Consider the following 24,672-nt stretch of genomic DNA (forward strand, 5'->3'; position numbering starts at 1 on the left):
GTTCTCCCTGTGACCATGTGGGTGTGATGTATATGTAATATAAATGCAGTGCCCCCTTGAGGCCAAGAACAGAAGCAGGCCAATGGGCTTGTGGCTTGTGACTGAGGTCAGGTGACCTTCTAGAAGTTTCCTGGTGAAGGATCAGTAATAAAATCTTCTTACAAGATGTCGGGCGTACATTCATTGTGCTCGCTACAACAGGGTCTTAGAGAGGACATTACACAGGGTACCCCGGCTTCCTCCAATATTCCAAAGAAAGTGCAAGTTTGTAGGTTAATTGGCTTCTGTATATGTGTAGAATAGACTAGTGTATGGGTCATCGCTGGTCAGTGCGGACTCGACGGGCTGAAGGGCCTGTTTCCATGCTGTATCTCTGAACTACACTAAACTAAACTAAAAAAAACAGATGTGTTCAGTGTAGAGATACAGCATGGGAACAGGTCTCTAGGCCCACCTAGTCCATGCCGGCCATCAATCACCCACACACAAAGTTGGTCTACACGCTAGGGGCAATTTATAGAAGCCAATCAACCTGCAAAGCTGCTTACCTTTGGGATGTGGGATGAAACCGGTGCAGCCGGAGTAAACCCACGAGGTCTCCAGGGAGCTCTACACAGACAGCACCCGAGGTCAGGATCAAACCTGGGTCTCTGGCACAGTGAGGCAGCAGTTCTACCACCTGTGTCACCGTGTCGGCCTAGTGGGTGACCTCGGTTGTGGGCCTGTATTTCTGAAGAATAATGTCGTGGACTGTGAGGACAAGGGAGAAGGCACAATCATGGAAAGATAGGGAAAGATACATCAGCCATGATTGAATGGCGGAGTAGACTTGATGGGCCGAATGGCCTATTTCTGCTCCTACAACTTATGAACCTATGAAGGTTCCCGGAGCCTTTGCTGGTTTCTCTGAGCTGCACCTGTATCATTGCCTTTTCAGACCCTTCTTATTTCCCTTTACAAGCATTCAATTATCAGCCACAAGGAAGTGCAGATTTTGCAATTTTGCAATCCTGGAATCTTGCGTAGAACACAAATTACTGGATTAATTTAGCAGGTCAGCCGGCAACTCTGGAGGATATGCATAGGCAATATTTCAGGTCAGGACCGTTTTTCAGACTATATTCACATTATATTACTGATAGTTCATATCATGGTTAATATAACTATTATCATCATCTATATACTAAAACTCTCGTTTGTTTGTTTGTTCCTGAACTACTGCCAAAACAGTACACGATAGCGTGACAATTTTAGACCCACCTTACTCACCGCCGCCCCTTTGGTGCTAATGGAAGACTTTTCATTGAGATCGATGTTATATTTTTAACGTTATTCACATTTTAAAGTTTAAATCTATCTCCTAGGGAGGGAGGGGGAGGGAGGGGAGGAGGGAGGGAGGGGGGAGGATAAGGGTTGAGTGGGATGGAGAGGGTGGAGGGGGAGGGGAGGGGGTGGAGGGAGGGGAGTGGAGGGGGGAGGAGGAAGGGGGGGGAAGAGGGTGCTGCACCAATGCAGGAGAGGTTTGGGCCCAATGGGTGCACTTGGTCTAGTAGCTACTAAAGCTCTCCCACTGGATTGAATGAGTGTTATTTCTATGGGAGATCTATGGGATTTTCGCAATTTGCATTGCGCATTGATATTGCATTTAAGGTCAAAGAATCATAGAGTCAAAAAGCATGAAGCAGGCCCTTTGGCCTAACTTCCCCAACGCCGACCAATATGCCCCATCTACACTAGTCCCACCTGCCTGTCTTTGGCCCATATCCCACTAAACCTACCCTACCCATGTATTTGTCTAAATTTGTAGGTTTGGGCGGCACGGTGGCGCAGCGGTAGACCTGCTGCCTTCCAGCGCCAGAGACCCGGGTTCAATCCAGACTACGGGTGCTTCGGGTGGAATTCTCTGCCACAGAGGGCAGTGGAGGCCAAATCACGATGGATTTAAGAGAGAGTTAAGTAGAGCTCTAGGGGCTAGTGGAATCAAGGGTTATGGGGAGAAGGCAGGCACGGGTTATTGATTGTGGATGATCAGCCATTTCATATATATTTTTTAATTTTAAAAAAAATATTTGATATAGCCATGATCACAATGAATGGCGGTGTCGGCTCGAAGGGCCGAATGGCCTCCTCCTCCACTTATTTTCTATGTTTCTATGTTTCTGTTTCTATGCTTGTCTGTACGGAGTTTGTACGTTTTCCTTGTGACCTGCGTGGGTTTTCCCCGGGTTCTCCCGTGTCCTCCCACACCCCAAAGACGTACAGATTTGTCGGTTAATTGGCCTGGTACAATTGTAAATTTTCCATCGTATGTGTAGGACAATGTCAATGTGCGGGGAATGTTGGTGGGCGTGGGTTCGGTGGGCCGAAGGGGCCTGTTTCCACGCTGTATCTCTAAAACTAAAACTGAAAACTAAAGTGCACGCATATATTCACATATATACACTAACACTCAGATATATTGAATATAATGAGGCAAAGAAAAAAGGATAAACAAGTTAAATAGAAACAGTAAAAGTAATTCCTCTTTTGACCCTCTTAATAGATGAATAGGTTTGTGCTGCAGTTTGTTTTTGGATTATTTTTGTTGATGTTAAAGCACTTCAGTTAAATTCTAGGAGCCTTTAGTGCAACAAAGGCAGATTTATTTTTCTTCTTGATTTGCTTCACAGCTCGGTACGGACTATTGGCAAAGGACCCATTTCTAGATTATATCATTAGAATTAGATGACAGTAAGAGGCACGCCGCAGCCAGCACCAGCAAGTGGCTCTTTGTTAACAAGTCAACTCATCTTGCATCCTGTGGAGAGAAGTCCCATGTTATGTACGTGTGTCAATAGAGGACAGGAAGATTGAACTGCAGCGGCAGACAAGCCAGTGACTTCTGTGACATTCAAGAGCTTTCGCAGTAGGTGCTCTTTGTTCAGCAATGCCAACAGTAGCTTTGTGCAGGAAGGAACTTCAGATGCTGGCTTACACCGAAGATAGACACACAATGCTGGAGTTACTCAGCGGGTCAGGCGGCATCTCTGGAGAGAAGGAATGGGTGACGTTTCGGGTCGAGACGCTTCTTCGGACTAGAGTCGGCGGAAAGGGAAATGAGAGATGCAGATGGTGATGTAGAGAGATATAGAGCAAATGAATATATGCAAAAAAATGACGATGATAAAGGGAAAAAGCCATTGCTGTTTGCTCAGAGTGGGTGGCGTTTCAGGCCGAGACCTTTCTTCAGACTGAGAGTCAGGGGAGAGGGAAACTAGCGATGTGGAAGTGTAAGGTGTGAAAACCACAGGGCAAAGCAGACAATGGTCAAGGAAATGTAGAATGGTTCATTGTTGGCTGAGGGGAAGGTGACAACGAGGCAAACTAATCAGGAGGACAGTGAAACTAGTCAGAGAACTAGGATGGGGGTGGGACGGAGAGAGAGGAAAAGCATAGGTTACTTGAAGTTAGAGAAATCAACTTTATATCGCTGGGTTGTAAGCTGCCCAGGCGAAATATGAGGTACTGACTTTGTTGCAGGGGGAGGGGGGGGGGAGAGTTTAGAGTTAAGAGTATAGAGTACAAGAGCTTTTCCTCTGTGGATAACATGCAGCTAGAGGCATACCTCAAGCTGCCTCGGCAAGGCCAGCAGCATAATCAAGGACGAGTCGCACCCTGGCCACTCCCTCTTCTCCCCTCTCCCATCAGGCTAAAGATATAGAAGTGCGCAAATGCACACCACCAGATTCAGGGACAGTTTCTTCCCTGCTGTTACCAGGCAACTGAATCATCCTACCACATCCAGGGAGCAGTGCTGAACTACTATCTACCTCTTTGATGACCCTCGGACTATTCTCTATCGGACTTTGCTGGCTTTACCTTGCACTAAACGTTATTCCCTTAACATGCATCTGTGCACTGTAAATGGATCGATTGTGATCATGTATTGTCTTTCTGCTGACTGGCTAGCACGCAACAAAAGCTTTGCACTGTACCTCGGTACACGTGACAATAAACTGAACTGATCTGATAAGCAAAACAATTGAGAAATTTAAAAAAAACTGCAGATGCTGGAAATCCAAATTAAAATAGTGCAAGATCATTGACCTGAAACATTAACTCTGTTCCTCTCCCAACAAATATAGCCATTTATAAACTACCTTCCGCAATTTCATCAATGTGGTTTGTGAAGAATTTGTTGAGCATCCGATGTGCAATCAAACAGCAAAGAGCCTAACTAACATTACCTGGCTGCTCTAAACATTTACATGGTCAAAATCTAATTCTTCGTGACTTTAATCACTTTGTAAAGGAAAACAAATGGATTCATTGGACTTTGTGCAGCGATAAAGTCTCATCTTCTTGCCATGCTGAAACTAATTTAATCCCACAGATGTGAGTCAGGCATAACACTTCAGAAGCACTCCATTAGTGAACAGCCTCCAAGAACAATACGCAGGCTTGATGCATTAATTTTCCTGATGGCATTCCTCAACGTGGCTCGTTTCCAGGCTGCTGTGTGATCAATGCACAGAAGATTGAGAGAAACATCACGGAAACAGGCCCTTCGGCCCACCGAGTCCGCACCGGCCAGCGAACCCCGCACATTAACACTATCCTACACACACTAGGGACAATTTACACTTATATGGAGCCAATTAACCCACAAACTTGTACGTCTTTGGAGTGTGGGAGGAAACCGGAGATCCCCGGGAAAACGTACAAACTCCATACAGACAACACCCACGGTCGGGATCGATCCCGGGTCTCTGGCGCTGCTAGCTCTGTAAGGCAGCAACTCTACCACTGCACCACTGTGCCGCCCTAAACGATTTACGAGGATGTTTCTAGGACTTGAGGACCTGAGCTATAGGGAAGGGTTGGGCAGGCTTGGACTTTACTCCTTGGCACACAGGAGGATGAGGGGTGATCTTATAGAGGTGTATAAGATCGCGAGGAGGATAGATATGGTAGATACACAGTCTATTGCCCACATTAGGGAAATCAAGCATGGCTTTAAGGTGAGAGAAGAAAGATTTAATAGGAACCTGAGGGGCAATCTTTTCACACATTGAGTATATGGAATGAGCTACCAGAGGAAGGAGTTAAGGCATGTACTACAACAACATTTAAAAGATATTTGGACAGGTACATGGATAGGAAAGATGTACTGTGATGTGGGCCAAATGCAGGCAGGTGAGATTAGTATAGATGGGGCATCTTGGTTGGCATTGGCAGGTTGGGCCAAAGGGCCTGTTTCCACTCTAAGATTCTATCTATATACTAAAACTCTCGCTTTTTTTTTTACAGCCAAAACGGTACACAATAGCTTGACAATCTTAGGCCCACCTTACTCACCGTCGTCCCTTTGGTGCTAATGGAAGGTGTTTCATTGAAATCAGTGTTATATATTTAAAGTTATTCACATTTTCAAATTTAAATCTATCTCCTAGGGAGGGAGGGGCTTGGAGGGGGGGGGAGGGAGGATAAGGGGGGTTGAGGAGGATAGTGGGGGGGGAGGGGAAGGGGGGAGGGGAAGAGGGGAGGGGAAGAGGGGAAGGGAAGGGGAAGGGGAGGGGGAGTGGGGGTGGAGGGGGTGAGGGAGGGGAAGGGGAGAGGGAGGGGGAGGAGGGAGGGAGGGGGAGCGGGATGGAGGGAGGGGGGAGGGGAGGGGGAGGAGGAGTGGGGGTGGAGGGGGTGTGAGGGAGGGGGCGTGAGGGAGGGGAGGGGGAGGAGAGGAGGGGAGAGGGAGGGGTGAGGAGCGAGGGGGGTGAGCAGGATGGAGGGAGGGAAGGAGGGGAGGGGGAGGAGGGGGCGGGAGGGGGGAGGGGGGAAGGGAGGGGGAGGAGGGGGGCGGGAGGGGGAGGGGGAGAGCAGGGGATGCTGCACCAATGCAGGGGAGGTTTGGGCCCAACGGGTCCACTTGGTCTAGTGGCTCTCTATACCTCTAAATGTTGCACCCTTTAATTCAAGAAACCGTCTGAAATTGTTCTTGTTCTTTAAACTCAGACACTAACAAATTTAACAATACTTCAATGGATTCACAAGAAACAGCAGATGCTGGAATCCTGAATTTAAGAAAAGTGCTGTGGGAACTCAGTGTGTCAGGCAACTTCCGTGGAGGCAATGGACAGTCAAAATATTGGGTACTAACCCAAAAAAAGTCATCTGTGCATTCCTTGCACATATGCTGCCTAACCCTCTGAGTTCCTCCAGCATCTTGCCTTTTCCTAAACTATACATCAATAAACATTTAGAATTGACAAGAGAAAAAAACTAAATATCACAGAAACTGTGTTGAACATCTCTTACGTGCAATTATTCCGTATCGCCGGCTCAATATTATTCCGCGGGGCAAACGACTAGCCCCACATTTGAGAATCAATGTTAATTAATTCAAAGCACTGAACCAGTTTGATCTTTTGAGTGAAAGGAACCATTGGAGAGTTGAACTGAAATTTTTAATGCATCCACTGGCAACAGATTGCAAATCCAGGAGCAGCTCAAAATATCAGCTTTCCCAAGACACGCCAGCCAAGTTTAAAAGAGAAGAGCTCGAGATAGCTCGGCAAGAGAAGATTGCAAACATTTATGCCTCCAAGCATCTTCAGAAAACAAAAGTGTAACAGGAACACATGCCCCCCAGTGATTCAGGTGTGGCTTTTGTTACCAGTCACCAGGGTGCCCTGTGTTAATCTTCAATATTAACTCCCTGATGACTTTGTGCGAGTTTATTGAATAAAATCCGGAAGAATGCAATCCCTGGCCTCTGGAACTGTAGACATTAATCAGGTAGCACTTTCGTGACGGGTAGAAAGAGAACTGCAGACGCTGGTTTACACCGAAGATGAACACAAAATGCTGGAGCAACTCAGCGGGTCAGGTAGCATCTCTGGAGAAAAGAAATAGCTGATGTTTCTGGTCGATACCCTTCATCAGACTGCCATGTCGGACTTCCGTGACACCAGCCTTATTCAGTTCTTTGACCACTTTGGCCTATGTCAATCCACATTCTGCATAAGAAAAAGACACAAAGTGCTGTAGTGTCTCATCGGGGTCAGGCAACATTTTTTTTTTTTTTAGATTTAGATTTAGAGATACAGCGCGGAAACAGGCCCTACGGCCCACCGGATCCGCGCCGCCCAGAGATCCCCGCACATTAACACTATCCTATACCCACTAGGGACAATTTTTACATTTACCCAGTCAATTAACCTACAAACCTGTACGTCTTTAGAGTGTTGGAGGAAACCGAAGATCTCGGAGAAAACCCACGCAGATCACGAGGAGAACGTGCAAACTCCGTACAGACGGCGCCCGTAGTCAGGATCGAACCTGAGTCTCCGGCGCTGCATTCGCTGTAAGGCAGCAACTCTACCGCTGTGCCACCGTGCCGTCCTACGTTCCCCCCGTGACCTGCGCAGGTTTTCCCCAGGAGCTCCAGTTTCCTCCCACACTCCAAAGAAGTACAGGTTTGTAGGTTAATTGGCTTGGTAAAATCACACCTTTAACATCCCTGGGCAACATGGATAGATGTACAGATTGTACAGATGCGCAAATTTACAGAAGCCAATTAAGCTGCAAACCCGCATGTCTTTGGAATGTGGGAGGACACCAGAGCACCCGGAGAAAACCCACGCGGTCACACGGAGAATGTACAAACTTCGTACGGACAGCACCCGAGGTCAGGGTCAAACTCGGGTCTCTGGCGCTGGCGCTGTGAGGCAACTCCTGGCGCTGTAAGGCAACAGCTCTAGGGCAGGATGGTGGCACAGCAGTAGAGTTGCTGCTTTACAGCGCCAGAGACACGTGTTTGATCCTGACCACTGGTGTTGTCAGTCCAGAGTTTGTAAGTTCTCCCCGTGACCTGCACAGGTTTTCCCCAGGAGTTCCGGTTTCCTCCCAAACTCCAAAGAAGTACAGGTTTGTAGGTTAATTGGATTGGTAAAATCGTAAACAGTCGTACTCGTTGGGCCGATGGGCATGTATCCCCTCTGTACCTCCAAACTCAACCAAACTAAACTCTACCACTGTTCCACCCTCTGCACCGCTGTGCAGCCGTAGTAAAGTCCGAAGATACTAGAGGAGCAAGATGAACCACTCCGTCGAAATCGCCAATACTGAAGTGTAGTACGCAAAGGAGCGTAATGTCCGCCATTTTAGTAGGCAAAACCCGCCGTTTATGCCTCTCGCAGTGTAATCAATGCTTTGGGGGGAACAGTATGTGTGATGATACCATAAAAATGCAGAATATATCTCATCTATCAATTCACAGATTTTTGTTATTTTTCTTTTTAAATGTTTCTGCAAATTTCTGCCTACTAAAATGGCGTCGTGACGTACTACGGTTTTTAGGGTCGAGTGGTCTATTTTGTTCTGCTCTATTATCTTTGGTAAAGACTATAAAAGAGAAACAGGAATTCACATGATGATAGCTCCGTTCACCACCTGTGGAAAATCCAACATCCGATCAATTACCTCTGGATGATTGACACTGCTACTGTGTAGCAAACATGACAGCTAATCTTCCCTTGAAGCTATCTCAAATCTGATATTAAGCAACATGTTTCAGCACAGGTGACTGACGGACAAGTAATGGCCAGGCCACCAGCAATGCACGTCAAAAGGTGGTGCCCAGGGATATGTTACGTCCACGAAAGAACAAATGTAGTCATAAATGTGAGGTTATCCACTTTGGCGGCAAGAACAGGAAAGCAGAGTATTACCTGAATGGTGGCCAATTAGGAAAAGGGGAGATGCAACGTGACCTGGGTGTCATGGTGCACCAGTCATTGAAAGCAAGCGTGCAGGTGCAGCAGGCAGTGAAGAAAGCGAATGGTATGTTAGCATTCATAGCAAGAGGATTTGAGTATAGGAGCAGGGAGGTTCTGCTGCAGTTATACAGGGCCTTGGTGAGACCGCACCTGGAGTATTGTGTACAGTTTTGGTCTCCTAATCTGAGGAAAGACATTCTAGCCTTAGAGGGAGTACACAGAAGGTTCACCAGATTGATCCCTGGGATGGCAGGACTTTCATATGAAGAAAGACTGGATAGACTAGGCTTACACTCGCTGGAATTTAGAAGACTGAGGGGGGATCTTATTGAAACATGAAAAATTCTTAAGGGGTTGGAGAGGCTAGATGCGGGAAGATTGTTCCCGATGTTGGGGAAGTCGAGAACCAGGGGTCACAGCTTAAGGATAAGGGGGAAGTCTTTTAGGACCGAGATGAGAAAACATTTCTTCACACAGAGAGTGGTGAGTCTGTGGAATTCTCTGCCACAGAAGGTAGTTGAGGCCAGTTCATTGGCTATATTTAAGAGGGAGTTAGATGTGGCCCTTGTGGCTAAAGGGATCAGGGGGTATGGAGAGAAGGCAGGTACGGGATACTGAGTTGGATGATCAGCCATGATCATATTGAATGGCGGTGCAGGCTCGAAGGGCCGAATGGCCTACTCCTGCATCTATTTTCTACGTTTCTATGTTAATGTTACATCTCAACGACACTCCATCCATCTACGTGGCATTCTCATATTGTAGGCCTAGACATGGCAGCTTTTCTGGAATTGGACTTAAACTTACATCAGGACTGGACAACGTTCAAGCAGGACCAGTGAGGGTTTGCATTCTAGAACATTCTACACCTCCGGCCGAGCAGTTATAGTACACTTAGTTTAGTGTAATTTAGTTTAGTTTAGTTTGGAGATACAGCGCAGGAACAGGCCCTTCGGCCCACCGAGTCCATACCGACCAGCGATCCCCATACACTAACATTATCCTACACACAATAGGGACAATTTACAATCACACCGAGCCAATTAACCTACAAACCTGTACGTCTTTGGAGTGTGGGAGGAAACCGAAGATCTTGGAGACATCCACGCAGTCACGGGGAGCACGTACAAACTCCGTACACACAGCATTCCATGGTTGGGGTCGAACCTGTGTCTCTGGTGCTGCCAGCACTGTAAGGCAGCAACTCTACCACTGCTCCACTGTGACGATATATGATGATGATGATGATGATATATGATCCTGGAGAAGGATTGGACCAAGTTACCCTTGCTTTCCCTCTCTCTCCGTTCCTCTCCAACCCTAGTTCTCTGACTATTTTCGCTGCCCTCCTGATTAATTTTACTGATTGCATGCATCGTTGTCACCCTTCCCCTTGGCCAACAATGAACCATTCTACATTTCCTTATCATCGTCTGCTTTGATTTGTGGTTTTTGCACCTTACCCTTCCAAAGCTCTAGACTCCCTCTCGCTCGACTCTCAGTCAGAAGAAGGGTTTCAACCCAAAACATCACTCATTCATTTTCTCCAGAGATGCTGCCTGTCCCAGCCGGTATAAACCAACATTTGCAGTTCTTTCCTCCATACTTATGATGCTGTCAACTGCCCAACATTAAGGGAAATTGTGGAGGTGTGTCCCTTTCACAAGGAGTAGGACAAATCCAATCCAGTTACCTAATGCCTTAGGATGCAAAGAATAGCATTTAATTTGAATAAATCTTGTTACATAGAAACGTAGAAACACAGAGAATAGGTGCAGGAGGAGGCCATTTGGCCCTTCGTGCCAGCACCGCCATTCATTGTGATCATGGCTGATCATCCACAATCAGTAACCCGTGCCTGCCTTCTCCCCATATCCCTTGATTCCACTAGCCCCGAGAGCTCTATCTAACTCTCTTTTAAATTCATCCAGTGAATTGGCCTCAAATGCCTTCTGCGGCAGAGAATTGCACAAATTCACAACTATCCGGGTGAAAAAGCTTCTCCTCACCTCAGTTTTAGGTGGATAAAGAATAGGGTGAATTTATATTTTAATGTAACTGGAAGTCGCGCAGTTTCCAAAAACAACATATTGACTTTACGGCAGGATTCTGCCTTTAGATTTTAGAGATGCAGTGCAAAAACAGGCGCTTGCTGCTAAACAACATCGGTTCAGTGTGTAGGAAGGAACTGCAGATGCTGGTTTAAACCGAAGATAGACACAAAAATGCTGGAGTAACTCAGCATGACAGGTGAGAACTTGGGCAGCTTACAGTCCAATAATATGAATATTGATTTCTCTAACCTCAAGTCACCCCTGCATTCCTTCTCTCTCCATTCCTCCCCCACCCAAGTCACACCAGCTTCTCGTTCGCACCTAGCAAACAGTTAACAAGGGTATGTTTCCTTTATCATCGTTACTTTTTTTGCATATCTTTCATCCATCTGTTCCATATCTCTCCACATCACCATCTTTATCTCTTGGTCCCATTTGTCCCTGACTCTAGACAGAAGAAGGGTCTCGACCCGAAACATTACCCATTCCTTCTCTCCAGAGATGCCGCCAGTCCCGCTGAGTTACTCCAGCATCTTGTGTCTAACATAGATTCAATTCTATTAATCTTCTGATTCCAACCTTATTAGTGCACAAGGCACCGTATTCGGTACCGACTACAATATAAATGGATTTGTTTGCATTGCAGACAATGGCAACATTACAAATAATGATCTTTGAAGAAAATAAATGGTGCATCAAAGACTGTTAATTTAGTCCATCTGAGGAAATGTTTGTATTGCTTGGAGTTAGATCCATGCAACAAAGCCTGGTCTACATTAAATCATTACTATTATTAGTCAAGAATCTTGTTTGATCGCCAATAACCAATACTAATTAGGAACAGAAATTGAAAAACAAATCTATAACCAGAAACCACAAGTGGTTGTTCCCATTGTTTGTTAATAATTGATCAACATTTAGGCATATAACCTTTTTTTTATAATTTACAATCTTTTTTGAGTTACTTTAAGAAATTTTCTATGACACCTCATGGAGAAGACTCCCGACATGAAATGTTGTCTGTTCATTCCTTTGCAAATGTTGCCTGAGTTCACCAGCAAGAAAAATAAGAGTTCACCAGCAAACTAAACAAGTTCACAGGAAACAGGCCCATTCGACCCACCGAGTCCACGCCGACCAGCGATCCACTTACACTATCACGCACACACCGGGGACAATTTACAATCACACCAAGCCAATTAACCCACAAACCTGTACGTTATTGGAGTGTGGGAGGAAACCGGAAATCCCGGAGATAACCCACGCAGGCCATGGGGAGAATGTAAGAACGTACAAAGCTTGCCATCATAGAATAAATTCCACCCCATTCTGGACTTCCATATATATCATTACTTTCCAACTTTAGGTAGTTCCTCTGTCCCTCTCTTCCCCTCCTCCTTCCCAGATCTCCCTCTATCTTCCTGTCTCCACCTACATCCTTCCTTTGTCCCGACCCCTTACATCAGTCTGATGAACGGTCTCGACCCGAAACGTCACCCATCCCTTCTCTCCCGAGATGCTGCCTGACCTGCTGAGTTACTCCAGCATTTTGTGAATAAATACCTTCGATTTGTACCAGCATCTGCAGTTATTTTCTTATATTACTTGAAACATTATCTTTGTTTTTCCATCCACGTCACTGTTTGATTTGATCGTTATTCCAGGCACTTGCTGTTTTAATATTTAGTCTAGAGATACAGCCTGGAAACAACTCAGCCCACCGTGTCCAAGGAGACCATCAATTACCCGTTGAAACAGAACAATGTTATTCCACGTTCCCATCCACACCTTACACTCTAGGGGCAATTTACAGAGGCCAATTAACCTCCAAACCTGCATGTCTTTGGGATGTGGGAAGAAAGCAGTGCGCCCAGAGGAAACCCACGCAGTCACGGGGACAACGTGCAAACTCCACACAGAGAGCACCCAAGGTACAGGATCGAACCCGGGCCTCTGGCGCTGTGAGGCAGCGGCTCTACCAGCTGTGCCATTGTACTGCCCTCACATTGTGACATCTGCACACATTTCTAATCAATGGTGTAATGTTCCAGATCAGGCATTCATCTCTTTTTGCTCCTGGGTAGCTGGTTCAACAGTGAACAGCGAGAGGATGGGCAGGCTAGGTCTTCATTCCTTGGAGTACAGGAGACTGACCTCACAATGTTTCTCTTGAGATCACATCTTCCCTGGCCAACAATTAACCTACCAGGCAATGCTCCGCCTGGTCATTTGTGGCTGGCCCTGATTTGTCCCTGTTTTTTCTTGCCTCCAGCTCTTCACCCCCCCCCCCCCCCCCCCCAACCCATTACTTTCAGTCTGAAGAAGGGTCCCAACCTGAAATATCACCCATTCCTTTTCTCCCCGTGATGCTGCCTAATCCACTGAGTTACTCCAGCACTTTGTTTCCATCTCTTTAAGGGGTTGTTCCCAAGATGAGCTTGTGGGACTAGAGCTGGTATTGGTCTATGATTGTCTTAGGTATCGCGATCCAGTGAAAATTTATTTTTATTTGCTATCCAATTATATTATACCACACACGGACACAATCAAACCATTTAGATGCATCAGAGGTAGAGCGAAGAGAAAAATAACCAGAGTGCAGAATATAATGTTACAGCTGCAGAGAAAGTGCACATTAAGAAAAGTGCAATGGCTACAATGGGGAAGGTTGGAAGATGGGGGACCTTCTGCTTATTAGAGGTCCATTCAGCAGTCTGATAACATGAGGGCAGAAACTGTTCCATTGTGGTTTCAAAACTCCCAAAATGGAGCAAATGGATTGTTAACCCATCAACTATCAGTATTGCCATACCATTGAGATCTAGAAATTTATATAATCTGGGGCTGGAATTTTGATTTTCCTGATACAATTATCTTCATATTTAAATGAGCAAGAGAACAGCAAGGTGGCATGGTGGTGCAGCGGTAGAGTTGCTGCCTTACAGCGCCAGAGATCTGGGTTCGATCCTGACTACAGGTGTTGTCTGTATGTTCTCCACGTGACCTGCGTGGGTTTTCTCAGGGAAGTTCCGGTTTCCTCCCATACTCCAAAGACGCACAGGTTTGCAGACTAATTGGCTTGGTATAATGTAAATTGTCCCTAGTGTATGTAGGATAGAAACATATAGACAAATAGGTGCAGGAGTAGGCCATTAGGCCCGTCGAGCCAACACCGCCATTCAATATGATCATGGCTGATCATCTAAAATCAGTATCCCATTCCTGCTTTTTCCCCATATCCCTTGATTCCTTTAGCCCTAAGAGCTATATCTAACACTCTCTTGAATAGTGCTAGTGTGTGAGGATAGTGTTAGTGTGCGGGGATTGTTGGTTGGTGCGGTCTCGGTGGGCCGAAGGGCCTGTTTCCGCACTGTATCTCTAAACTAAACTAAACTAAACCAAACTAAACTAAACTAAACTAAACTAAACTAAACTAAACTAAACTAAACTAAACTAAACTAAACTAAACTAAACTAAACTAAACTAAACTAAACCGAGCAGCTGAACTATTAAGCAAAAAAAAATAGTTGGTAACACTTGGTATTTACAGGTTCAATCACAACATTAACATCCTTGTTTATGTTTCCTTGCTGTACCATGCAAACTTTGAAAATTCCTAGAGTCTCCTCACAATGTCTCTTCATTATATAGATAAGCCTTAGAAGTCATTTCAGTTTTTGATGATCGGACATTATACAAAATATCAATAAAAGGATTTCAAAAGCCCATAGTTCTCAGGGTGTACAATATTTGAATTGGTAATATATTTGAAGTATTTACGGGAGGAAATCAATGGGTTTTAACTTTGCCACATAAAATAAAACATATTATTTTAGGTCAGATATGCGATTGACTTTCTCTATTGGATTTCACTAACGGCAAATGAATTTGATTTTTGAACACATTTCACCAATGTGTACCCATTTGTGATGATGTATATTAAACACGGCAATAAAAAAAATGAAACGCGAATCTCCGAATTGTATTGTATGTTACAACTCTATGTCGGTGTCATGAAAAGTGACAGGTGATCAGTAAACTTAGATCTCCTACCTACAAACAGTTGGCTGTTGAGCTGTAGCTGGATGTGCCCATCAGAAGGGGCCCCTTGGGACCTTCTTGGCAGGTGATCCACTTGCAAACATGCCTCCTTGACATTCCGTTCTGCTTCAACGTAATGCCATTGATTGTCGTTCAAATGGATGGGTGATTTCACAGTAACTTCCAATGGTCCATTACCCACATCAAATGAGAAAACCACTTCCATTGGAGCTGAAAGTCACATAAAAAGTAATTATCATTAAGGTGAGGAACAGTTTTCACTCAAAGTGCCAAGCTTAGAATAAAGACTTTGTCCAATTAGTCCAAACTTAATTATTGCTGAAGGCTTAGATTTCAGTTTAGTTTAGTTTAGTCCAGTTTGCTTTATTATTGTCACGTGTTACAAGCTTTTGGTTTGCATAGAACTATAGAAACATAGAAAAATAGGTGCAGGGATAGGCCATTCGGCCCTTCGAGCCAGCACCGCCATTCAATATGATCATGGATGATCATCCAAAATCAGTACTCCATTCCTGCTTTCTCCCCATATCCCTTGATTCCGTTAGCCCTAAGAGCTAAATCTAATTCTCTTGAAAACATCCAGTGAATTGACCTCCACTGCCTTCTGTGGCAGAGAATTCCACAGATTCACAACTGTGAACTGTGTGCTATCCAGTCAAAGAAAAGGCTAGACATGAATACAATCGAGCCACCCACAGCGCACAGATAACGGATAAAGGGCACAACAGTTAGTGCACGATAAAGTCTGATTAAGCACAAAAAGCTGGAGTAACTGACCCGAAACTTCGCCTATTTTTTTTCTCCAGAGATGCTGTCTGACCTGCCGAGTTACACCAACTCTGTGTGACTATCTCCGGTTTAAACCAGCATCTGCAGTTCTTTCCTACGCAAAGTCTGATTAAAGATAGTTCAAAGGTCTCCAATGAGGTAGATAGGAGGTCAGGAACTCACTCTAGCTGATAAACTCTATATTTGTTATTTTTAACCAATTTAGGTATCCTCATACAATAACAGGTACATTCTTTGGAATAAAAACTTTTGAAAACCATTTTTTAAATGTCTTTCATGCCCTCAGAATGCCCCAGACTGGTTAACAGCTAAATAAATACATCTATGGGCAATTCCAGTTGTCAAAAATACAGCAGTTAATTTTGCACAGAGGAAATCCCAAAAGCTGTAGGTCTTTTGAATAAATAACCTACTTTATTATTCTTGATTAAGAGATAAATATTTGATTAACTGATTATTGGATTAAATACTGGCATTAACTTCACTGCCTTTCCTCATGGGACTAGATTCACCCAGCAAGACATCAGACACTGATTTGACATTTCATTTAAAAGATTGTACTGCTGGCAATGTGGCATTCCTCTGAATCTATATACTAAAACTCTCGTTTGTTTGTTTGTTCCTGAACTACAGCCAAAACTGTACATGATAGTGCAATAATTTTAGGCCTACCTTACTCACCATCGTCCCTTTGGTGCTAATGGAAGAAGTTTCATTGAAATCGGTGTTATAAATTTAAAGTTATTCACATTTTAAAGTTTAAATCTATCTCCAAGGGAGGGAGGGGTGGAGGGAGGGGCGAGGAGTGAGGATCAGGGGGGTTGAGGGGGATGGAGTGGGGGAGAGGGGAAGGGGGGTGAGGGAAGGGGAGGGGGAGGGAAGGGGAGGGGGAGTGGGGGTAGAGGGGGTGTGGGAGAGGGGAGGGGGAGGGAAGGAAGGAGGGAGAGGGGTTGGGATGGAGGGAGGGGGAGTGGGATGGAGGGAGGGGAGGAGGAGTGGAGGGGAGGGGAGGGGAGGGGAGGGAGTGAGGAGAAGGGGGCGGGAGGGGAGGGGGGAGCAGGGGATGCTGCACCAATGCAGGAGAGGTTTGGGCCCAACGGGTCTACTTGGTCTAGTACTACACTAAGTCTTAGCCTAGGCTATTGCACTCAAAACTCTGGATGGGACTTAAAAACACAGGGGGTTCACTCAAAGGCAGGTTTGTTATCCACTGAGCCATCGCTGCCACTAGAATGATGTTTGATTAAACTTGATTGAACTTTAGTTTAGTTTACTTTAGTTTAGCTTAGAGATACAACGCGGAAACAGGCCCTTCGGCCCACCGAGACCGCGCCTACCAGCGACCCCTGTACACTAGCACAACCCGACACACTAGGGACAATTTACAAACTTTACCAAAGCCAATAGCCGACAAACCTGTACGTCTTTGGAATGTGGGAGGAAGCCGGAGCACCCGGAGAAACCCGCTGGACAAACTCTGTGCAGACAGCACCCGTAGTCAGGATCTCTGGCTCTGTAAGGCAGCCACTCTACTGCTGTGCCACCATACTGCCCACTGCCACCCAAATTGTTACATTTTATTTAATTACTTCTCCTAGTATTCAGCTATTAAAAGGGGAAATATACTTCTTTCACACTTAAACATGCGTCATATTAATTCTAGAGATGTAGACACCATTGCCAAAGCAAACGTCTACTCCACATCCCTGAACTGGAAACAGCGGAATACAACTGAATGGCCTGCCATGACAGTGTAAATGAGCACCATATTTTATGACTACCAAGGAGAATTGGATTTGATTCCTAGAAAGCAAACCTGCCCTTTGGTACAAGGATCTAACACAAATACAAGCTAACTCCATGTGACTCAACTCGAGTAGGACTTTGCAATTTGAATGGCGACAAAAATAAAAATATTTTAGATTTTCACTTCCACCTGGAAATTCAATTTATATTGTTGTATTAGCATCGTTACGTCTGATTCCAGGTTGTTTATTCACCTGATTCTGCAAAACTTGGACTCGTCGATTTAACCACATTGCCAAGAAGTCAGACGCTCATTGAAAGTAGACTGATATGTTTACTTCACATGAATAAAAGATGATTTAAAATCGCTTTGAAGCCATGTGTTAGTGGATACCGTTACGAATCCAGATAGTCGTAATTTGCGGTCGGCTGCAGACAGCATGATAGCAAATCACGGCACCTCAGTGTGAATATCTCAAAATAACTACCTGGGCTTCAATGCCATTTCAGCATGTGCACCTTTGATCTTCTCTCTGTTATTACGAAGAATATCGCACAGATGTATTATGAATTACCACCCCACGGAATAATTTGGAGGCTAAGCTTCTGAAGAAGTCCTTCGCTACGATGTTCAATCAAACAGGAGCAATTACGAAAACAGGATGAAAATCCCACATTGGTCGAAGCCTTTCACAGTCAACGTTGCCACGAATGCACACAGTTATCCTGCCCCTCACTGAAGATGACAACATAATTAGATAAAATAGCATGCATCATTTACCGCAAAGGTACTTTCATTCCAACTCAGAATATTCATAGAATCATGTTATTAAGTCTTCAATGAGATGACAACAAAATATAGTTTGTTTTTTAAAACTGCACAGTTTTCCAGAAAGTTTCGAGAAAATTGCCGCATTGGACACCCTTCATGAACATGCCAATAAAGAGGCAGATCACCTGTTTTGGGAGGGGATTTAATGCAAAATAAATGAAAGATTCAATGAAACAATAAGCATAGAAAATTTTGCTGTTGGCTTACACTAATAAAGCTCTGCATTGGCCATATATTTTATAACATCAACCTTTCCAGGAATGAGTGGGTCAGCATATGATGAGCGTTTGACAGCACTGGGCCTGTACTCACTGGAGTCTAGAATGTTGAGTGGGGGGACCTCATTGAAACTTACAGAATAATGAGGGGCATGGATAGAGTGGATGTGGAAAGGACGTTTCCACTTGGTGGGAGAGTCTAGGACCAGAGGTCATTGCCTCAGAATTATCGAAACGTATAAGATTATTAAGGGGTTGGACACGTTAGAGGCAGGAAACATGTTGCCAATGTTGGGGGAGTCCAGAACAAGGGGCCACAGTTTAAGAATAAGATCCCCTCTCATCCTTCTAAATTCCAGTGTATACAAGCCTAGTCGCTCCAGTCTTTCAACATATGACAGTCCCGCCATTCCGGGAATTAACCTGCATGCCCTCAACAGCAAAAATATCCTTCCTCAAATTTGGAGACCAAAACTGCACACAGTACTCCAGGTACTCCAGGTGTCTCACTAGGGCCCTGTACAACTGCAGAAGGACGTGTGCAAGTCACCCTGCAACCTCATTGCATCTTCCTCACAGTTCACACTACCATCCAGCTTTGTATCATCTGCAAATTTAGTAATGGTACTTTTAATCCCTTCATCCAAGTCATTAATGTATATTGTAAATAGCTGGGGTCACAGCACCGAGCCTTGCGGTACCCCACTAGTCACTGCCTGCCATTCTGAAAGGGACCCATTTATCCCCACTCTTTGCTTTCTATCTGCCAACCAATTTTCTATCCATGTCAGTACCCTACACCCAATACCATGTGCTCTAATTTTGCCCACTAATCTCCTATGTGGGACCTTGTCGAAGGCTTTCTGAAAGTCGAGGTACACCATATCCACCGGCTCTCCCTGTCAATTTTCCTAGTTACATCCTCAAAAAATTCCAGAAGGTATGGAATTAAGATGGAAGGTTTGCAAGAATGATCCCAGCAATGAGAAGGTTAACCTCTGATGGACGTTTGACGGTACTGGGCCTGTACTAGCTGGAGTTTAGAAGAACAAGGGGAGACTTCGTTGAAACATATAGAATAGTGAAAGGCTTGGATAGAGTAGATGTGGAGAGGATGTTTCAACTAGTGGGAGAGTCTAGGACTAGAGGTCATGGCCACAGAATTAAAGGACGTTCTTTTAGGAAGGAGATGAGGAGAAATTTCTTTAGTCAGAGGGTGGTGAATCTGTGGAATTATTTGCCACAGAAGGCTGTAGTGTCCAAGTCAGTGGATATATTTAAGGCAGAGATAGATAGATTCTTGATTAGCGCAGGCATCAGAAGTTATGGGGAGAAGGCAGGAGAATGGGGTTAAGAGAGAGAAATAGATCAGCCATGATTGAATTGTGGGGTAGACTTGACGGGCTGAATGGCCTAATTCTACAACGATCACTTATGACCTTATGTATTTAAACAGGTTAGGATTTGTTCCTGATTGCAGTTTTTTATTGGTGTCCTACTTACAGTTCAGCTCGATCCTGATGAAATCCTTGATTCCCAGATTCTCCAGGAAAACTCCTGAGGAAGCAGTTGTTTTGAAGAAAAATGAAATGTCCGCACTCAGCTCTCCATGGAAAGTTGGGAAATGGAGATATGAACTCTCGGTGTTAAACGAAGCCGCGTTCCAGTAATTTCCTGGATGGAGAAAGAAAAGTGTGAACTGATGATTAGTTGGCCAGTGGCATAGTGCCAGAGACCATGGTCCAATCTGACCTTGGGTGCTGTCTGTGTGGAGTTTGCACGTGTACGCATGGACTTCCTCTGGCTCCAGTTTCCTCCCACATCTCAGGGACATACGGGCTGGTAATTTAATTGGCCCTCTGTACAAATTGCCCCTAATGTTCCAGAATGGATGAGAAAATGGAGTAACTAGAACTAGTGTGAACAGGGGATCAATGGTCAGCATGGTCACGGTGGGACCTGTTTCCTTGCTGTATTTCTAAACTAACAGGTGGCACGGTGGTGCTGCGGTAGAGTTGCTGCCTTATAGTGACAAAGATCCAGGTTCGATCCTGACTACAGGTGCCGTCTGTGCGGAGTTTGTACGTTCTCCCTGTGACCTGGCAAATATTCATGAGGATGATGCAGGGACTGTAGGGCTTGCGTTATTGGGAGCGACTGGAAAAGCCGTGGCTTTTTTCATTTGAACGTAGAAGGCTGAGGGGTGGTATTGGTTGATTATCATCACGTGCACCAAGACACAGTGAAAACGTTGCATGTTATTAAAGCAAATTATACCATACATGGGTACATCAGGTAGAGCAAAATGAGAAAATAAAGAGTGCAGAATCTTACAGAGGTATATGATGTCATGATGGGCGTAGAAAAAGTGAAAGGTTACAGTCCTTTTCTCAGTGGAGTCTAAACCAAAGTTTTAAGGTGGGAGGGGAAAGTTTTAAAGGGTAACTCATGAGTGACCAAGGTTCCGGGGAGAAGACAGGGGAATGGGGTTAAGAGGAAAAATCGTTCAGTCGTGATCGAATGGTGAAGCAGACTCGATTGGCCAAATGTCCTAATTCTGCTCCGATGTCAAAAGTCTAATGGACTTTTCAACAGAGGGGGCCCTGAGTATTTGGAACAAGCTACCAAATGTGGTGGTATTGGCCGCGAAAATTACATTATCTTAAAGACAATTGGGCAGGTACAGAGTTAGAAAAAATTAAGCATGAAATTGACCAAACAAGAAAATGGGACGCACTTCGTTAGGTAACTTGGTCAGCATGGGCGAGTTGGGACAAAAGGTTAGAGTTTCAGTGCTCTACAACTCTACGAATCTAACTCTAAAATACTCTTCTCACAAGCTCAGAACATCTGAAAGAAGGTGGAAATTGGTATTTGAAGTGAATTCTCTGCGGTAATACAAGAAGTTTGGGAGATGATTTATAAGCAGCACTCTGGTCATTTATTGTGTGGCGAGTGAGAAAAGATGTGACAACATTACCTAGCAACTGTGGAGCCGAGAAAGGCAGTGCGCATCTTAAAACATCGGAATGAGTTCACTTTCTGTTGGTTAAATGAGCTGGAAATAAATGGGAGAAATTGCCTTCACCGATAGACGGCTGCTAGACTCTTACAGGTCCAATCCTGAAATAGAATTTGGCACTTACTGTCACCGTGACAACGCAGTGGTCCAAGTTTGTAGGCTGCTTCTGAGTTTGTTCTGTTTGTGTCCCCAATAATAATTTGTGTTACAGGTAAATGGTCTTTGTGTGAAAGAACTCCTGTGTCATTAGTCCTGCCAACAAATAGAACATAATAATAATAATAATAATAATAATAATAATAATGATGATAATAATAATTAGAATGTTAAAAACAAATAAATCCGCTTCAATATCTGTAATTTGGTCACAAGTTCATATGTTTGAGGAACAGAATTAGGCCATTCGGCCCATCAAGTCTACTCCACCATTCAATCACGGCTAATCTGTCTTTCCCTCTCGAATCCATTCTCCTGCCTTCTCCCCATAACCCCTGACAAGCTTATCAATCAAGAATCTGTCAATCTCCGTCTTGAAAATATCCATTGATTTGGCCTCCACAGCCATCTGTGGCAATGAATTCCACAGATTCTCCACCCTCTGACTAAAGAAATTCCTTGTCATCGCCTTTCTAAAGGTACGTTCTGAGGCCATGGACGCTGATTCTTGACGCTCCCTCTCGTGGAAATAAGGGTCATAAAATTGGGGTAGCCTTTTCATTAACAAATATAGCGTGCCTGTTAGAATACTGAATAATCTAATCACTGATTGGGAATTAAAACGGACCAATTGCTCCTGGGAACACAGGTTTAACATCACACAAGGAGAATTTCTGCCCCCGCCCCCCTCAACTTTGCCACCCCTTAGAATACAGACACTCTAAACACTCGGCTGGAAATGTAATGGCTTTGTTAATATTCTCCATACATTACAGGCATGTGGGACTATTAAGAATCTGGACTGTGTTGTCAAATTAACCAATTCAAAATTATCAAAGAGAACCAATTCAGAATGATCAAAGAGGGCGGCAGCGTGGTACAGCTGGTAGAGCTGCTGCTTCATCGTGCCTGAGATCCGGGTTCAATCCTGACCTCAAGATCTGTCTGTGTGGAGTTTGCACGTTCTCCCTGTGACGTATACGTTTACTCCAGGTACTCCAGTTTCCTCCCACATCCTGAAGACGTGTGGGTCTGGAGGTTAATCGGCCTCTGTAATATTGTCCCTAATGTGTAGGGAGTGGATGCGAAAGTGGGATAACATGGTACTAGTGTGAATGGGTGATCGATGGTTGGCATGGACTCGTTGGGCCAAAGGGTCTGTTTCTGCCTGATGCAGGCGGTATCTCTAAACTGAATTAAAGAACCTAATATTAAAAGCAAGCATGTACTTTGTGACATGGAAATTTTAAATCACGTCACTCTTTCAATCATAAATCGAGGAGCTATCTGGTCAAATTTTTACACATAAAAGTGTTACTACTCAACACATGGGCAAAATATGGCAGACTCAGAATGATGGGTTTAGTCGAGGAACTGCAGATGCTGGTTTACAAAAAAAGACACAAAGTGCTGGAGTAACTCAGCGGGTCAGGTAGCATCTCTGGAGAACATCAATGTGTGACGTTAAGGTTCGGGACCCTTTCTTCAGACCAATTGTAATAGCAGGAAGAAAGTTACAAGGACAGGTTTAGAGTTGCTTAAATGTTTATAAGATGACAAGATAATTTAAAAAAAATCTTTTTATATTTACACAACTAATGACTAATAACTAAACTCAGCTGTAAAGCACTTTGGCTGTAAATTGTAATACACATAAATACAACGACATTTTTTTATTAATTACAGCTGAAGTTTGACCTGCTATGTATCTTTGATAGAAAATAATTTCTTCCTCCATATCTTTATTATGCATTAATTTTCTTGAGCATCACTTTATATCGACGTATAGACAAATGGATTTCTTGATGAACTAACTTTTCATTTCCCTACCTCAATAAAATTGTAAATTAAAAAAAATCTTCTTAAATACATACACAATTCCCTTACTTTTAATTATCCCTTCACAATCTTGCAGATCATAACAACTAGAAACAATAGGATCAGTCCCCTGTAAGGATAATAAATTAAGAGGAACTTTGATATGAGTTGTGCAAGCTAATTTATGGTTATGCTGCAATAGATGAGGAGAAAGATTGGTCACTACCAGATAGCCTAGCGATCAGCAGGCACAAATTTATAGACAAAAAGGACACAAAATGCTGGAGTAACACAGCGGGTCGGGTAGCATCACTGGAGGAAATGGATAAGTGACATTTCTGGTTGAGACCTGAAATGTCACCTATCCATTTTCTCCAGAGATGTTGCCTGACCCACTGAGTTATTCCAGCATTTTATGTCTATCTTATTCAAAATGTGTTTCTGGTTAGGTTTCCTCCTAGATTTCGTAGTAATTACGGCATTGTTGAAAAATTAACCGCCTATACAAATTTTCCAGCATCTAATTACTGCACTACATCGCCACCCAGTAAAAAAAATCTTACATTTTTGAAAAAAAAAAGTGTTATGGTACCGAGAAAATTGCAAAGTTCATTTCAACTGATAGTATTGAAGCTTAAAGAATTTGGAACATTTTGATTTCAAGAAAAAAGCACTATTCAAGGCTGACATTTTATCATCAGGTCAGGCAGCATCTCGGGAGAGAAGGAATGGGTGACATTTCGGGTCGAGACCCTTCTTCAGACTGAAGAAGGGTCTCGACCCGAAACGTCACCCATTCCTTCTCTCCCGAGATGCTGCCTGACCTGCTGAGTTACTCCAGAATTTTGTGAATAAATCGATTTGTACCAGCATCTGCAGTTATTTGCTTATATTATGACATTTTATCATTGTGTTTATTTTTATTATTTATGTTCGATGGCATCAGGAGAATATTTCAATTATATTAAAAATGATGGTCTTGAAATTGATGCAATAATAGATTATCACCCTGCAATGTTATGTTTGGTTTAGTTTTGTTTAGTTTATTGTCACGTGTACCGAGGTACAGTGAAATTTGTTTGTTGCGTGCTATCCAGTCAGCAGAAAGACAATACATGATTACAGTCAGGCAATTAACAGTGTATAGATACATGATAAGGGAATAGTGTTGAGTGTAAGGTAAAGCCAGCAAAGTCCGTTCAAGGATAGTCCGAGGGACACC

The 24,672-nt window shown here is 44.1% G+C and overlaps 1 protein-coding gene across 1 annotated transcript in view; it reads right to left on the reverse strand.

The window, feature by feature from the left end:
• The window catches only part of LOC144595738 (contactin-associated protein-like 5), a 644,436-nt gene that overhangs the window by 192,627 nt on the left and 427,137 nt on the right, over nucleotides 1–24,672 (reverse strand). Inside the window, exons 15-17 of the mRNA XM_078403317.1 lie at nucleotides 21,601–21,728; nucleotides 19,958–20,128; nucleotides 14,861–15,079 (exon numbers count right to left, since the gene is read on the reverse strand). Of these exons, the coding sequence (XP_078259443.1) occupies nucleotides 14,861–15,079; nucleotides 19,958–20,128; nucleotides 21,601–21,728 (518 nt within the window). The remainder of the gene's footprint in view (nucleotides 1–14,860; nucleotides 15,080–19,957; nucleotides 20,129–21,600; nucleotides 21,729–24,672) is intronic.

The sequence above is a fragment of the Rhinoraja longicauda genome, chromosome 8, assembly GCF_053455715.1.
Source record: "Rhinoraja longicauda isolate Sanriku21f chromosome 8, sRhiLon1.1, whole genome shotgun sequence".
NCBI lineage: Eukaryota > Metazoa > Chordata > Chondrichthyes > Rajiformes > Arhynchobatidae > Rhinoraja > Rhinoraja longicauda.